Below are 18173 nucleotides of genomic sequence, written 5' to 3'. Positions count from 1 at the left end.
GGTGAAAGATTTTGAACACGGTCTATGATCAGATTATTGGTCATTGACGATGATGGATGTCGACCGAAGCATCCATGTTAGGGATATCGAATATCGAAGTTTGTTTTGTTTTATATTCGTCTGGGATTTGACCTGGTCTGCAGACCGTCGTCGTTGTTGCATGAACTTAGCGTGGCTTAAATCCAATCGGTAACTCAAATACTCTATAGTATGTGCTGGGATGATGCTATTTGCCTCGGAAAGTTTCGTTTTCTTGTCCTTTCAAACATTAAATTGCGTGGCACCGACTGCAACCAAATAATCTATCGCTGCGGTATGACCAGATGAATGGAGAGTCGTCGTCCGAATGCTTAAATCCTGTTGTTTTCATTCTTATAACCCAAGGCTACTGCCTTTACAGTTGTTTTATCTATGTCAAGGTTCTCATGGACTTGACTTGAAGCCTCCCCAACGTATCTGCAAAATCTCCTTCATCCTCCTGCAATTTTCTGGTTCTGCCTTCAATAAAATACGAGGAATCACTTGTTTAGATAATTGATCATTCCCTCTTCATCATTAATCCCTCTATGTCCTTATCCTCTTAACTGGTAGGATGAGACTGGTATCATGTCCAGGGGATTAGAAATAGACAAATAGTGGCACTCTTGGCTGTATCCCTTCTCAAAGTTTGTGTTACTAATTCTAATGTCCTTATAATTACGAGGACAGGAAATCAAGAATCTTTGCAAGGTGCAATGCAACCCCAACAAAATATTCACATATAAGGTGAAGATCATTGCATGTTTTCCTTATTAATGCTAGACTCGAGGGAAAACCTTTAAATTGAGAGGCTAGTTAATTTACAAACCAAGTTCCTTCGATTAGGAAATTCCTCCAATGATAAATTTAAGGTAGATATTCTAGACCCACCATTCTAAGGCAAGTTCGCGTGAATCGCAAGACAAATGTATTTCTTGCTGGATAAGCACAAAAGAAGTTGAATCACCAAAACTATCAATGTCCATTGAGCACCAAATTCGTCTCACATAACCCCAAAACCCTATTCCAAAAGAATCAAATCTCAACCTTCTTCCCCATCAACCCCTTCTTCACCTCTATCACCTTCCCTCTCTTCTCCAAATAAATCAAGTCCAGATCCTATTGATTCTAGTCGTGACCCTGGCCATGTCCATCAAACCATTCGTCCCATTCAACCCGCACTGTCATCTCAATCATATCTCAAGCTTTAGGCATGGCGCCGAGGCTGCTCCATCGCGGACGTGTGACAGCAACGTTTGTGGGGCACATCCACGAGGTTCACCAGAATACGCTTTTGAGGCACCGAGGGATGAGCTGGACAGTTCTCAGCTGAGCGGGAAGTACATAAGCTATTGCCCTCAATAAGGACAGCGTCCCACAGCCGCGGGGGAAATTCATACCATGTGAAAGTACCGCTCTCTTCATATATCAGAAAACTCCAATAGCATTTTCTTAGGCGTGCAATGTGGAGTTAAATGCATAAAATAAAGACTACACTGATTGCAAATCGAAATTCCGATCATCAAGATTGAGTTCTACAAGCATATCAATTCTAGGATGTGTAATTTGGATAGTTGTTCATCTCCAACACATAAATGAGTTTGAAGTACGCTGTACAAACCAAGTAATTTTCGTAGTAATCAGAACTTCCATTACAACATCAATCATTTGGTTTGAGTTTGCTTTTAAAATTCACAGTGCAGCTTAATTTGATTGAATGATAGTTTGAGATGGATTATGATGATTCGGCCATTACAACCTCGCAATAGTCGAGGACCGTAGCATCATCCTTTCGGCATAAATATGTAAGACTAACTAAGATTATAGGAGATTTAATCTGGGCTTGTGTGTTAATTAAAATCATCCCATCACTCTCTCTAGCATGAATCTTCCACTTCCATATTTCAGAAATTGTTGAAGTGAGTCGGATTGTATCTTTGGAACCTTGTCGTTCTAAGTATGGCAAAGTTGGAAACATACTCAAGAAAAGTCTTGTAGATTTTTCTGCACTTTCTACAATTGCAATATTTGAATGCACCATATTGAGAGCTCTACCATCGCGGATCGAAAGGATACGAAGAAATTCAGCTTAGCTGGTACCTTCTGAACTCTATTTGAATGTGCCATGGTCATACGTATGGTTTTGGATGCCACTGAATAAAAGATATGACGGTTAAAGCTCTGCATCAGTTCCTATCTTGCCCAATTCTGCATGCTTACCGAACCAAGTGATACTTCCCAGATGAATATGCAAATAAAGTAGGCTCCTCAAAAGATCATCTTTGAATGTTTCAAGTGAAGCAATGGCACGATTTTCATATTAGTATGTCACATCTGAAGCAACAATCTTTCCCCCATCCGAATATCTTAATTGCTTTACTCTTTAGTTCTAGCTATTGCAACAGAACTTTTGACTGCAACAATTTGAAAATGACCTTTGCTATAGGTTGTCTATTTAGATGCACCTCACTTTATATCTCAAATAACGGTGACCGCCGCAGGATCTGGGGTGAGCATCGACATCTGGACAAGCTATGCAGCAAGAATCATGATGATCTCTATAATTCCATTCGTAATAGTCCAACTACCAAAAAAAAATTGGTGTGAGGCAATTCTGGTTTCTTTCTTTGTTTCCATATGTTTGTTGCTGTCTTACAGCCTCTACCAGGTAATCCCACTTTCATTTAGCAAAACATCAATGCTCGCAAGTCTACTAGCTGTCACAGTTGAAGCCACATCGACAAATATGATATGAGCGGACGTGTTCTGAATCTTGGCCCTTCGGTCAACAAAAAATAATGCGGGTTTTCCAGCCAAGAATATAGGACGGTACTAAGAACAAAGGCATATGATATGCCCAGCTCAGACACGACCCAAACTAACAGGAACTAGGTTTCAAGAACCCGGTTTTTTGTTAAAGAGGCTGAAAATTGGAGTCGCCATGGAAGTTTCCTCTATATTATCAAAACGTACAAAGCAGAGAACTTCTGAGAAGTTCATTACTCCATTGGACCACCAAACGTAGCTGCATCTGAGAGTTTTTCCTTCGCAGAAGCAGCAGCTGCAGTTCTTGCTTTTAATGGGGACTAGACCGAACGGTCCTAGAATTGGGAACCGGCCAGTCCAGTCCGGTCCATGGAACTGATTACTTAGAAAAAAATAAAAAAAAAAAAAAAAAAATGTTAAAGCTGTTACTATTTTAAAGGTTTATTGTTATTTTTAAGAAATTAAAAATATATATATATATATATATTTTTTTTTTTTTAAAAAGGATTTGGTCCGTCCATTAGTCTAATTCCCCTCTGGAATTCCAAATTGGACTGACAACGACCGATTCCATTTTTATGGAACTAAGAATTGGACTAATCCCTTTGGGAACTAGACCACATCTGCCGGTCTGTCCGGTCCGAAAGATTCTCGATTTGGACAATCCTACCTTGGCAGAGCGTCACCCCTTTGAATTTCCAATTTGGGTAATTATATGATGACGATTCAATTTGAATATTCCATTATTTAATTAGAATGATATTGTTAGCTATTAGAGTGAGAAGCATATCCCTAATTAAGAGATTTGTGTAATTAGCAACGTGCATATAATCAATAACTCAATCTCTAAGACCTAGGATTATGGATTGTGCGGAAAATCGATAATTCAATCTTTAAGACCTCTAAGAATAGAGGTTATCAATTTTATTTGCCTTCTAACAAGTTCAGCGACTGGAACCCCCCCCAAAAAAAAAAAAAAAAAAGTTCAGTGGATTTTTGTTGCAACTTTGGGCTTATCTCCTTTGACTGAGTGCATGTTTTTTCTTTGTTTTCTTATCTAAAAAATACAAAAATATTGCATTTTATATTAGGATGGATTTTGAGATAACAATGCGTGTTCTATAATGTTAACAGGTTTAAGATAGGTTTCCAAATTAAATTTGGATTTGACTTAGATTATTTATTAATTCAAATTGGATAATCTTTCACCGAGGTAATTAATTTTCATTATTTATGAATTTCGAATTTTAATAAATAAATCCAAAAATGTCATGTGCATGGCACATATGATTAGATGCATAAATTCCCATCCTATTACCATGCCATGTCATCATGCTTATCATTTCATTAATGTCATGTCATTTGCCACATTATCTCTCACGTCATCATCTATACTTTATCATTGCTTTCATATTATTTAGTGAGCACATGTTTAGGTCACTTAGTTTAGAATTGCATAAAATTTAGGGATTAGACTAAATATTTACGAAATGTTGAGAGATTATATTTAATAAATTAAAAATTCGAGAGTGATGTTGCATATCAACTTAAAATTGAAGAATCGTTTTTATAATTATATTTTTAGCGGAGTACTAATAAATGTCAAAAGTAAAAAAGATTGAAAAAAAAAAAAAAGAGTCAAAACAATGAAAATAGCTCCTTAAACCCTTCTCCCCTCCAAATTCCCTGCCAGCTTCGTCACTCCCAGCTCCGCCTTGAAGCCGATTCATCCATCGAAGAAGAAGAGATGGAAGAGGGAGCGAACGGCACGGTGACGCCGCTGGCGTCGATGTTCCCGGCGGACGAGGCTCAGAAGGCGGCGGGGCGCGTGCAGGACGCGATCGCCGAGAAGCGCCGGGAGCTCGACCGCGTCAGGGGCTTCGCCGCCGACAACGCCGCCCTCGTCAACCTCGTCCAGAAGCTCCCCGAGGAGCTTCACCACGACGTCATGGCACGTTCGCTCCTTTGATAATCGCCTCCGCCTCGTGCTTTGTCTATCTTCGTCAGCCAAATTATGTACTCGTCGTGATTTTTTTTTGCCGGAATTTGGTCGATTGAGGGATTCTTAGCCCTAATCTTTCCGTTTTTTTCTTTTTTATGCTGTTTACATTCAGTTTCGAGGGTTGCCAGGAGCTTGTATTCCGTTTGCATTTGTTGACTGCGGAGCGTAGTGTGTACTTTTGTGCTCGGTTGTGCAAATGCTTGGGGGGAAAGAACGTCCATGTCGATGTGCGTAGAAGTATCCACCTTTGGATGAGAGTATATAGATGCAATGTTCGATAACACGGATTCCTATTTCTCAATGATATCCGACGATCAAGACAATTCCCATGAAACTCTTTTCTAGAAGTGAATTATTATTCTTTCCAAGCAAATAGCATTTCCTATTGATTTGTCTCTGGGACTGGACCTATTCTGATTCTGAATTATCGGTTGCTACGCTCTTCCCATTTCTTGCTTGGACTGCGCTATTAATCTGTGTGCTTTTTGTGTAGGTTCCTTTTGGGAAAGCTGCATTTTTCCCTGGCCGTTTGATCCACACCAATGAATTCACAGTAATCTCTCTCTCTCTCTCAAGTGGCCTTATTTTGTGATGTGGAGAGAACTTTAGGCATGAGAAAAAGCACCTTTCTTGTTGGAGAAAATGAAAATGCAGGCTCTATCTGAGCCTTGTATGGAAAATGTGTTGTTGTTTGCGGTGGAGTAATTAGTATTTGACCCTTGTAAAGGCTACAAATTCAGTATGCCGCCCAGCATGCAACATCCTTTTTGATACTAGCGCGTCTTGAATTTATTTAGGATATCTTTTTTTGGAAAACTAGCAGAATTAGTTGTTGCAGATGAAACACTTATGGAAATCTGATATTATTCTAACCATTTCAGGTTCTGTTGGGAGAAGGTTACTATGCCGAGAGGACATCCAAACAAACGGTGGAAATTTTGAAAAGAAGAGGGAAAGCTTTAGAAACCCATGTGGATTCTCTTAAGTCAATCATTGAGGATCTGAAAACTGAGGCCTCCTTTTTTGACAAGACAGCTTCTGAAGCAGCTGTAAGTTTCATCGTATCATGTTTTGTTGTCTCAGGATTTGTTATGCGAGGTAATGAGGCTTTATACTTGGAGAACAGAAGTCTCTGTGGTATCTGATATTGGTATTGATATCAATTTGGGGTCATTGAATGATTAGTTCTCTTAGATTTTCTGATGTTAGAAAGCTTTCATGTTTGTTGTCTTGTGTTGGTAATTCATGGATCTTTTTTAGGTTCTTTCAGGATGATAGCTTGTCTGTGCTCCTTTGACCATTGTTAGACCTGTAACTGGTAGACAGCGATTTTATCTAAATTTCTGATGATCATGTGTGTGATTCCTGAATTTGACCAAGATAAATGAATCTCACGTGAGAAAACAAGAGCTTGTGGACAGCTGAATGAGGTAGATAGTAGACAATGATTCCTACAGCAGCCTATAATGTGTCTTAACCTTCTTGAAGTGTCGTGCTGTAGATTGATCTGGCAAAACAACTCCACTGGAACATTGATCTTATGAGCAAACCTATTATTGACTAGATAAGGCATACCTGCTGTGCATCCTCTTTATCCTCTGTTTGGGAGAGCTAGGAAAAGAATTTAGGAGAAGAAACTGCTACAAACGTAAAAGTTCTCTCCATTTTACTTCTCACCAAAGTTTGAAATCATCCCCAACTTTCCACACCCATTTTTGTTGCCCCCAATTCTACTTATTCTCCCAAACAAAGCCTTAATGCTGAAAGACACAACTCTCTTTACAGCTTCAGTGAATTTTTCGGGCATATTTTCATCTTGACATATTTTTCTAAGCATCCACATTCCACTTATACACCAGGAGGGTCTCGTGGAGATAAGGGAAGAGCTTTCTGGGGAAGAATCTGATGAAGGATCATCTGAATTGGGTATCTTATGTCCTTATCTGTAATGTGTTGCATTTGCTAGTTGTCTTAACCTAAGTTTTTCTCTGCTGTGAGTCTGTGTGTATTAGTATTCTCATTTGTTAACAGAGGCTTGATGCCCCCATTCCCTCTTACATTTTAATTCAGGTCAAAAAGAAGATGCTCCTAGTATCTCTGTGGAAGACAAGGGGAAAATTCTAAATGAAGATGAAGAATATGATCGCCTTATGTCCAAATTGGATGAACTTGAGAAGGAAGAACTTGCTGCTGAGGCAGCAGACAATATTGAAGAAGAGACAAATGAAGTTGATCCTGATGTAGTCTCGGATCAAAGTTCTTTCCATCAAAATCTCAAAGATTTGGAGGTACAAATTCAGTATCATCTGCTTTTGACTGGAGATGTGAAGCAAATCACTAGAAAACACCAACATGATACCATATCAACCATTTGAAATTGATTTTTTTGTAGGGATCTCATTCGTGTATGCCTCCAAGCCACTCTGAACGACAAGCAAGTAATGAAGAATTCTTGAGACAAACGCGACAACAACCAACTTTAGTGGAGAAATTAAATGTAACATGACCTCTTCATGGACCGTTCTTTCCTCTTCTTTCTTGTGGTTGTTTGATTATTGGTGGCTTGAATAATTTTATCAGTACATATATCATGACTTTTGGACTTCCATGTGCAGCCCAGTGATTTCACAATCGCATCTTCTCAAAAAGGTTCGTTCTCTGTACTACATCTTGCGCGTTCAATTGGGTTGAGTGAGAAGATACCTAATCGGTCCTTCAGAATGAGAAGACACAAACTTTAGGATAAAGATTTCAAAGTTGCATCAAACTCATAATGTGACAAACTTTCCTGATGAAAGTAAAGCCAGTCTTTCATCGAGTATTTGTTCTCATGCGCACAGCATTTGTCCTCCACTAGAGCATTCTCATCCTAAGATTGAGTTCCAATTTGTCTATTCACAGTCTTCTAGATGCTTATGCTTTCATTGTATGTTTTAAACATCTTCAATGTAAATAAAAAGAGATCTTTTTGTACAGCTGCTCCATGAAATTAACAATTTCATAGAGATACAAGCTATTTGTCAGCCACTCTTACATAAATTTATGATAATCTCTCCTATCATTTCATGACTTGGAACATTGATGACTTTGGTAGACAATGTTTGCTGAAAGCTTATCCTCTTAGGAAATTTTGGTTATATTATTAAGTGGCATACATCCTGTGGTAGATCTAACTGGATGTTTATGCAGACAAAACTTCTCATGGGAATGACCCGTTGTGGAATCTAAAAGGCCCCAATATTGCAGACAAGAGTCCGAAGCTTCCTGCATTGGAGGAGAATGATCATGCAGGATCATCAAATAATGAGGTACTGACATATTGTGTTTATTTTGCAAATTTATTGGGCGTGGCATAGGGGGCAATTCAAAGAAAACTATGAAGTATTTTTGTGGATCTATACTCGTGTTTTCTTTGGGTTTTACATTACTCTCCTCAAAGCAAGTTAGAATCTGCCTCTTGTATGTTTTATGAGTGTGTAATCTACTGATTGGACTGGTAAAGCCCATTTTATTTACAAATTTTGGGTGGCTGTGGCACTATATTAAGCCTGTCAATTTTAGCACGTTGCTGCTTTGGTTTCTAACATGTAATGATTGAATTTTCCCTTACTGAGTCTCTTGATGAATTGTGGAGAATTTATTTGTGGGTCACCAATATCTGAAACCTGAACATGCTAGAGTAGAGAATTTACTTCTTTCTTGTCTATTGTCCTGGAGTCTAATTGCTATTTTATAAATGTGGAACTGGAGATGGTTGAAAAATGTCATTCATGCACAAGTCTGCGTTGTATAACTAAAAGGACAATACCCCTGCTCTCTGGTGGAAACACTATTGATATCACTTTGGCTTCCTGGAAGAATAAATGAGATTATTTGAGCTTGCGCACCTTGCAGGTGTAAATGTACTAAGGAAGTTCATTTTCTTGTCAAGCACTGGGAGCTGACTTTCTCCTGCATGATTTTTCCCTTTGATTTTTTCAGGTCCCTATTCAACCTCCTAAACCAAAAGTTGATAGTCTCAGGGTGGGTCCTTGAGTAACTACATTTGCTGTTTGTAGAGCTAAGTTAATTCCTCGGACAAACAATAGTAGCAATATATAATGAGAACCAGTGCCCACTAATGGAAATTGTTTGCAGGCTTTTACTGGCTCTATCATTGAGCATTCCCCCAATCTTCCAATTAATCCAGGGGAGCCCTCTGCAACTTCATCAAAGGTAGGATTGCAGATCCATGCAGCTGCTCTGATGGTAGTATGAGAGGTGCGTTGCCTCTTACTAATGAAATAACATCCAATTTTCTGCAGGTTCCTGGTTCTCAATCATCAAAACCACTGTCCAGATTCAGAATGCAAAGGAAATAGTTGCTGCTGCTGCTTCTTTAAGTCTGTTGCGCCTCAAGCAGCTTCGTGGATGACAGAGTTTCAAACAAAGGTGCTCTAGGATGTAGAGCATGCAGTGTTTTGGTCTACACACGAGTGAATCATCGAGTGACTCATCACTTTTGCCCCGCTGGTGCTTCGTTTCTACTCAGTCTTTGGCAGGTCATTGAGGAAATGCAGTTTGACATGGAAGCTGGACATACTGCTTGTGTCTCGAGTTTGAGTTCCAGCTATGAATTTTCAGAACGATAGAGAGAAAGAGGGGGCCTAGGCCCCACATAATGACCATAACAACTGGAAATGTGCGTGAGTCAACCGATGTTCCTGAAAAGATAATGCGCTTGTTACAATTTATGAGATTAATTAATGGTAGTAGGAACAACCGAATGTTAGGAAGCCTTTTGCCTGTGTCATAACGACTGGTGTTGTAGCTGGCCTGCTCTTATCCATTTCCAAGGACTACCATCCCGATGGTACATTGTGACAAATGCAAACTTGGTACCGATTGATTAAGTCAAGCTGGACCAAGTCCATTTTTAGTATGTCAGCAGTAAAATGAGGAGCTTAGAAGCTGAAGTCAGCAGGAAGTACTATAGGATTCTATGAATAAGGCAGGGCTAGTGACCGGAGTGAAGTCATAACAAGGTAGCCGTACTGGAAGGTGCGGCTGTATAACCTCCTTTTCAAGGAGAGCTAATGCTTGTTGGGTATTTTGGTTTCACATTGCTTTACACCCTGACCAGCGGCCAAAACAACTTACTAGAAAACTCACAAGGTAATCGACATATTACAAATCAATTTGACTGGAGATCTATACACAATTTCAACGTGAGAAGAGAACATGGCTATGTAGAATAACAGATGTGAATGATGAGCACTGAGTTCCCATCTTCTTTTTCTGGCACCTCAAACAATTACATCTGCACAAACTGATATGACGAGTAAGGATATTATATTTTGTACAACATGCACAGTGTTGACCTTTGGTCGTACAGTTTATAGTATTGCTCTACAGCTACAAATGTTAAGGAATACTTCAACCATTTGGAATCTTTCGCTTTCTTCCCTTGAAGTCATGAAGCACCCTTTCCCGTTCCAAAGGAGTTGCCGATACTAGCCACTTGCTGAACTCGATCTCATTCATACCCTTGAACTCTGCAACAAGCTTAAATTGAACTCTTTTCGAATTCCTGGTTGTAGACGCCTCCGTTTCTCCACTACCGTGACCAGGCTTTCTTTTACTCTTAAAATGAACTGAGAGCTGCTTATCATTCTGGGGCATGTTTATTGGATTCATTTCAATTCCCGGACCAAAATTTACGATATGCTCATTTCGGTGAGCATATACAATACCTGACCATCACAACATCCATTAATCCAAAAGGACCAACCAAAGTCTGCTAAATTCTAATGCTAATTCCCTGTGCTCACTTCACAGGAAAAAAAATGCACACTATTTACAAAGGTACAAGTTCAAACGCATGGAATAGAGACTTTAATTTGAAAAACAAATCTGCAAAATTATCTTTTCCAACTACGACTTTCCAAATGTGATTTTGGGTCGGACATGTATGAGATAACTCAGCACATTGTCACAAGCAATTAATGCGGCACTTCAGTTGACCATTGAAAAATATCGCAAAGTCAGACGGCCAAATATCACAACCTATTCACAGGATTAGATCAACTGTCCTTGACCTATGGAATGCAAACTTCCTACTTCCATAATTCCCTTCTTTATTTCACATAAATTAACTATGGAAGGACAAGCACTATGAGAGTGGTTGCACCAGCAAATCCGCTATAACTGCAAACCAAAGGTTTGTGAAAATATAGTATAAGGAAAAACTTTTAGAAGTCACAACACAAGGAAAGAACAAAACTTAAATAATGCCAAAAAATTCATTACAAGGTTTCTCCTTACGGTTTCTCCAACAAAATGAAGATAACGCAGGGTCATACTGACGAAATGTCAAGGTTTGACAATATTTGCCAATCCAAGAGGTCTGTTTTAAATTATCCACCCTAAGTTAGCCTGTCCATACTTTCGAAATGTAAAGGTTTGACAATATTTGCCAATCTAAGAGGTCTGTATAGAATTATATGCCCTAAGTTAGTCTGGCATAACAATGCCCATAATGCAGCTCTTCATCTTGGCACTACTATTTAACTCCACAAACGAGTACATTTTCATATGTCCAATAAGTCAAAACTTTCTCCTGACAATTGCCAATGTACAATAAGAAAATACAATGAAGAGAAAAGAGTGCCTTTTTCCGATAAAAAAAAGGGGTCATAATTTACACGAGACATCAGTAGAAAAGAACTGCCAATTAAAATTGGGAAGAAGCAAATCCATGAAAGATTTGACAACTCAATTATCAAGAGATTTAGCTGCAAAATGAACTTACCCAAGTCTTCAAGTGTTGGCTTAATAGTCATAGCTTTTTGTCGATCATAAAGCTTTCTATTTTCAGAGATCTTTGTTGAGCTGACTTCCTCTTGAGGAACATCACTGTTACCCCATTCAGTTGACTTGTGCTTTGCATCAAGGCGTGTTTCACTTTCCAGTCTTTGTTCCCCACGTGGTTCAATAATCTCACTAGTGAAAAGTTTATCAGACAGATCCCGGAACAAATTGCAGATTCCGAAAAGCTCGCCCTGAAACTCCTTGCAGTCCTGGAAACCAAGGTGCAAAACAGCATCAAAAGCCAGTATATGACCTATAAATAAGTCAGAAAAATCAAAGCAAGCAGATTTACTCTACCTGCACTCCCTCAAAGTATCTCTTTTCCATTTTCCCAGAAACAGCAATGTTGGACAACTGCTGCTTGTACACTTGCCGAGAATAAACAACTTCTTCGAGAGAGCCAGCTGCAAGAAGACGGAAGACCAGAACATGCCGCTTCTGCCCATAGCGGAAGGACCTGTCCTGGGCCTGCAAATCATGGGCAGGATTCCAGTTTGGATCAAATATTACCACACGGTTCGCACTGACAAGATTCAGCCCAAGCCCACCAGCTCGTGTTGATATAAGGAAAACCTGAAGTAATAAGAGCATATCAGCAATTGTAGTGCAGTGATCCTAAAACATGATTTTCAGTGCAAAACTTGACCTGTTTGCTCGGACTAGAATTAAAGTCATCGACAAGAGTCTGACGTGCGTTGGCTGGAGTAGAACCATCCAGTCTTGAAAAGCAATAACCTTTGCGTATGAGAAATTTCTCAAGTATGTCCAACATCCTGAAATGGTAGTCAACTTCATATATGGTGATAATTAAATGGAAGGGCAGAAAAAATCAGTCACAACTATGGCAAAACATTCGGCATCCCCAAATTTGACTCCATATACAAAAATTCTTTGACCAGATGGTAGTAGTCCCTTAAAGATTTACTTCTCATGGATTTATGAGCAACCCCACAATATGCCACAAACTATCCAGTGATACAAGGTATACTGATGTTGAAGATTACCAGAACATACATTGTCCTGATGATTATGTATACTTCTCTATCACTAAAGGAATGATGAGGATCACGTGGAGATCTACCAACGACGCACATAAGCACATGCGCATACACATGCACACACACACACACACACAATCTTCATAATTGAGATAACTTGGCAATATATGCCACATCAAATCGAAAAATCACTCAGATTAGGTTTCTTGGTAAAGAAGGTTTAGTAGATACCTGACGGAGTAACTGAACAGAAGAATTTTGTCACCTTGAGAGATCCAGGAGAGCATTAACTTTTCAAGGGCTCGCATCTTGCCACAATGTTTAACATCACTCAGGCCCATGAAGCTCTCATTCTGGGTATTCCCACCCACCATATCAATATCAGAGCCAAAAACAGCAGCGGCAAATTCAGCATCTTTTTTTTGCTTATCTGGTTCATCCCTAGGATTAGGCTTAATTAATTCCAGGTGATTGCTTATCTGTAAGGCAAGTCAAATTGCACACATGCCATTAGCATAAGTCCTCACAGAATATCACATGCTGAAAAAGAGAAATACCATGACTGGCATTCAGTAGAAATTTGGAGCGCGAGTCAATTACAAAGTAAAAGATTAAGTGCATTTCAATTTTTCCATTATCCATGCTGATCTCTAGAATTGGACTCATTCTCATCATCCCTATGCTCATAATTCAATATTCTCCAGCAGAAACTCTCTTTCTCGGCCTCTCTCCCCCCTGAACTCTGCATACAATTATTGGGTATATGACATTTGGACAACAAGAAAGGCTACAACACACATGAATCATTGTCTACCAGTGTATGCATGTTCTATGAGATAAAATCCATTCATACTTCCAAAGATGGTGAACTTATATAGAAGAGGACGCCTCTAGTCAATATCCAAAATTGGATCTTCCAATCTATATTCAATGTTGCAATGAATGACCATAGATTATCCACTATCAACCCAAATCCTACATTCCCATTTAAAACCTCATTTTGTTTTCATCCAAGAAAAACACAACCAGCTATCAAACAGGATTGAATGGCTCATATGATTAATTATGGGGGTTAAACCAATTCACTTGAGAAATAGACAAAAATTTGCAAGCTCATTCACCTGCTGAAGCTTGATAAGGCAAGGCAGGACAAGGCAAAATGGACATGAATCACAACCCTCAGGGTTATCCCTGTGAAGGTGAGGCCAAATGATCCCATCTGGTACAGTCCTCTTGCAACATTCAACTTGACTAAGTGGGCTTCCACAACTACAAGGGATGTCCTTATTAATAAGGCACTGGATATCAGGCAACTGTAACATTCTCCTATACACTCTTTTTTGTAATTCACTCATTGCGCAGAACACGACATTATCTTCCTTACCCATCATAAGATGCCCAATAGTCTCCTCTTTCGTCCTTCTCAGCATATATTTATGAAGAACTCCCACTAGGTGTTGTTTTCGCTTATCAGCAATCTGCACAAATTTTTCTGGAGCAGTGGATCGCTGACCATGCTTGAGAGGTTCATCGTAGAAATCCCGAAAATGCTCCCTCGTCCCCAAGGATCCCGGTGCGACCAAATCGAATAAATTAAACAGTTCCATGATCTTATTCTGCATTATTGTTCCCGTTAGACCAATACGATGGGGGGTCTTGATATCTAAACACGATGCATAGAGCTTTGATTTCTCGTTTTTGAGCTTATGTGCCTCATCAATTATCACAACTTCCCATTTAACATCGGACAAAATGCTACCATGAATTCTGTACGTGTCAAAACTGGTTATTAGTACCTCAATAGCATGAGCATCTAACTTCTCAAGAATAAGTTCACGGTTCGCACCATGATAAAAGGATATAGCAAAAGTTGCCCACTTAGAAAACTCACTTTCCCAATTATGGATTACAGAGGTGGGGCAAATTATTAAAACAGGTCGCTTCTTCTGTAAATGACCTTCCCTTGAACCCTTAAGAATATCAGATTCTGCATCTTTTCCAAAAATAGCAGCCAAAAATGCAATTGTTTGAATGGTTTTCCCAAGCCCCCTGCACCAAAAAAAAAAAGCACATGAAAATAAATGTAAACTTGCTATCTTGCCTAGGTTGGTATTGCAGGCAAAAAAAAATTATGGCCAAATTTTTTAGAAAGTTGCTCATGCGCACAAGCACAAATCTACTATAAAAGGCATGCCTAAGCTCACAAAATTGCTGACATCTGGCAGGACCAGAAACTATTTCAGAGTTCAAAATAAAAACAAAGCTCTTCTGGTTTGCATGATTTAGTGCAAGCGTGCACACAGGAGATTTGTATGTCATCCCATCAATGTGGGAATTATCAAGATTTAAACAATCTACAATCCATCACATCATCTTGGAGAGCTATGAGACCCTTAATTGGATCTGTCAAAACAATTCACTTTAAAGACTATCAACTCAATATACCCCTTTTGTTCACACAATGCGACCAAGAATGAGAAGCAAGGAATTATTTTCTCCAAATAAGCAACACAGATAAGAGAAGCCACTTACATGTCATCACCAAGAACACCTCCATGGTTGTTCTTGTACAAACCATACAAAAACTTGACGCCCTCCCTTTGATGCTCGAGCAATCTGCAATTGATGGATGAGGGAACCTGCAAGTTCATCCACGTCAACGTCAACTTTCTTTTCTTTTGTTAGGTTGGGGGTGGGGGTGTTTGTTTGGAGCTAATTCCTAACCGTTAACTGCTTCATTTCTTCCTTTCAAATGAAAAAAAGAAGCAAGTAAATAGGTACGCTCTGCTTGCATACTTCACAAGCCGGAGAATCGCGTAAACAGAGCTGCCAATCGACCATTTTTCGCTATTTTGCCTAAATTCTATAGAACAAGATAAATTCTTTAATGCTTAAGCAATCACTAGTCCTCAAATCAATCCAGCCCGACGGTTCAATCATCCTCGCTTTCCTTTCAGAAGTCACAATTACTCGAACGTTTATATTTTCCCCAAACGACGTCAAACGCAAACACTTCACCTGAACGACGGGAGATTCTCTTTCGGAAGACAAGACCAGCGGTTCGAACGGCCCGGTGTGATCAAACTGGAAGCTCGCCGACTTCGGCCTCCCGAACAGCACCCTCACTTCCTCCTCCTCCTCCTCCTCCTCCTCCTCCTCCTCCGCCTCCTCCTCGCCCTCCGCACCTCCTTCCTTCAATCCAGCGCGGTCACTGTCCTCCTTAGCGCGTACATGCGGGGGACGGTCCTCCGAAGGGAAGGAGCCCTGGAGGCGCAGGAGCTGCTGCGAGAGGGACGACTTGGGAGGCTTCCTGAGATTTCCGGGCTCGAATTGTTGGGACAGCGAGGGCTTCGACGGGGAGGTTGAGTCGGCGGTGGTGAGGAAGGACGAGGAAGGGAGGGTCGAGCAGGGCTTGAGCGTCTCCTTCCACGCGTGCAGCGACATTCGAGAGAGAGAGACAAGTGCAGGCAGTTTCAGGAATCACAGAGAATACTCCCTCAATTGATTCGGTTTCAGCTTGTATTTCCGCACCCCGCTGAAATCAAGACAGAGGAGAGAGACTCGGGATTTGGAAAACAAAACGGTAGGGCGGGTGGGTCGGTTCTTTATGGCGGTTCGGGTTTGGCAACCCAAGTTACGGGCCTTGCGGCCCATTTGGGACCGTCGGGCCCACACTTCCAAAGCCGCTCGTTCAGTCGTGCCCTTTTTTTTTTTTTTTTAACTCTAATTTCAGAATGAGGAATGAGGAATTAGGAAGAACCAAAAGTTATGAATTTATCGATTTACGCGTGTAATTAGTAATTGCTGCTTACACGAGAGAAGCACTCAAATATCTATTAGTTGTCAATGCTGGACAAAATTGGGAGGCTAGTTAATTTACGAAGCAAGTTCCTTTAATCTGAAAATTTATCAAACGATAAATTTTAGGTAGGAATTCTAGACTGACCGTCCTAAGACAAATGTCACATGAACTGCAAGACAAATGTAGTGCGAAATCCAAAATAAAATGGATTTTTCTTTTCCTATTCCTTGCTAGAGAATCGCAAGAGAAGTTGAATCACCACAACAATCGAATTTCATTGAGCACCAAATTATTCTCTCCCAAAATCCAATTCCAAAAAGATCAAAATTCAAAACTCAACCATCTTCCACTTCAATCCCTTTTTCACCTCATCACCCTCCCTCTCTTTCTAAATGGATCGAGTTCGGCTTCAATTGATTCTAGTCACGACCCCATTCATGACCATCATAATGTTGTCCCCGTTCAACCCACGCTAGGACCTCAATCATTTCTCGAGCCATTTTAACTGTCCTACAATTACTTTGGTCTCCTTGATTTCATGATGTAATTTTTACTTAACTTAAATAGTATTGCGCAGTAAGACCATACCTAATATGTGTAGTTTTGATAATTTACGTGCCTTCTTTGAAGAGTGATAAAGTCAAAAGTATCTATAGATGCATTAATAAAGAAAAAATACCTCAATAGCCCGTGAAATAAAATTGCATTTCGTTTGATATATAAATTTTCATTTTCTAAGATCATATGAATAAGTCATCCATTGTTTTTACGCCATTCATTTCATTTTTGTTTAATGGGCAATCAAAAATAAATTTGATTGTGAAAAGGAATTAAGTTTGCATGAAAATGAATCTTAGGGAGAAACTCACAAGGAATTGACTTCCAATTCTAATTTTTGATGGTGGATATTCGTCCAAATTGAAAAAAAAAATGATATCACATGTACGCATCTATTTACACATGGCTCTCATTTAAATATTTCATGAATACTGTGAAAAGTAAATAAATGAAAAGTAAATAATGGTTTATTTTTAGTTGCTCCTATCAAGAAAATAATATGTCGATTTTGACTGGAATTTTCACCAATAACATCCCGCTATAGTGCTTGCTAGAGGAGAATTAGTGAGATAGCGAAAAGTTACAATCATCAAATAAATTAATGATGTATAGAATAATATGTGGAAATATTTTGGAAATATCGGATCCGACAAAACTTGGAAACAAATAAAAAGCACGAAAGGATTATCAATGCAAACAAATAAATGTTGATGTCCATCGTCCAAATTTTTAAACTTGATTACGTGCATGTGGAAGCACATGAGAAATAGGTTGGAAGAGAGAGAGAGAGAAAGCAGCGTTTCACATCACTCGTTGTGTAGCATGTGGAAGCATATTATGAGGGAGTGATGTAATGACCCGAGAGTTGCATGAGTATTGCTGACATGGACTGATTTCGTGGCAGAGAATAGCCATCCTATAAGCCTTGTACTTGCGAAAGCTATGATCTCTTTTTTTGTCAACTAATTGGTTGAGATTTTTTGTGTATTTTTTTTAGGTTTATAAGAGGACCAGTTTGAGGCGATTGCTTGACAAGTTAATTCAACTCTCAAAAAGCATGATTAAGAGTGTAACAAGACAATTAGAAGGAAAAAAAATGGAAGAAAATAATTGCATGATAAGCTCTGTATACAAAATTTATGATCTTTGTTGTTGTTAAAGTTACTAATTTTATTGATCT

General features: G+C 39.4%; 2 protein-coding genes across 2 annotated transcripts; one reads left to right on the top strand and one right to left on the bottom strand.

Moving 5' to 3' along the window:
* Positions 1-4450: 4450 nt before the first annotated feature.
* Positions 4451-9683, top strand: LOC104440794 (RNA polymerase II subunit 5-mediating protein homolog). The gene is made up of 11 exons (XM_010053766.3): positions 4451-4735; positions 5280-5339; positions 5668-5835; positions 6646-6712; positions 6857-7074; positions 7179-7283; positions 7402-7435; positions 7976-8094; positions 8768-8809; positions 8924-9001; positions 9091-9683. The coding sequence occupies exons 1-11, from the start codon at positions 4532-4534 to the stop codon at positions 9145-9147; spliced, it is 1152 nt and encodes a 383-aa protein (XP_010052068.2). The 5' UTR covers positions 4451-4531; the 3' UTR covers positions 9148-9683.
* Positions 9684-9921: 238 nt separating this feature from the next.
* LOC104440779 (switch 2) lies at positions 9922-16189 on the bottom strand. The gene is made up of 8 exons (XM_010053749.3): positions 15652-16189; positions 15166-15272; positions 13755-14682; positions 12865-13112; positions 12282-12408; positions 11933-12208; positions 11577-11844; positions 9922-10518 (listed from the first exon to the last, which is right to left on the bottom strand). The coding sequence occupies exons 1-8, from the start codon at positions 16075-16077 to the stop codon at positions 10202-10204; spliced, it is 2697 nt and encodes an 898-aa protein (XP_010052051.1). The 5' UTR covers positions 16078-16189; the 3' UTR covers positions 9922-10201.
* Positions 16190-18173: the final 1984 nt, after the last annotated feature.

Source organism: Eucalyptus grandis, chromosome 1 (genome assembly GCF_016545825.1).
Source record: "Eucalyptus grandis isolate ANBG69807.140 chromosome 1, ASM1654582v1, whole genome shotgun sequence".
Classification (NCBI taxonomy): domain Eukaryota; kingdom Viridiplantae; phylum Streptophyta; class Magnoliopsida; order Myrtales; family Myrtaceae; genus Eucalyptus; species Eucalyptus grandis.
The sequence above is the reverse complement of the archived record's forward strand: the minus strand, read 5'-3'. Positions and strand labels throughout refer to the sequence as shown.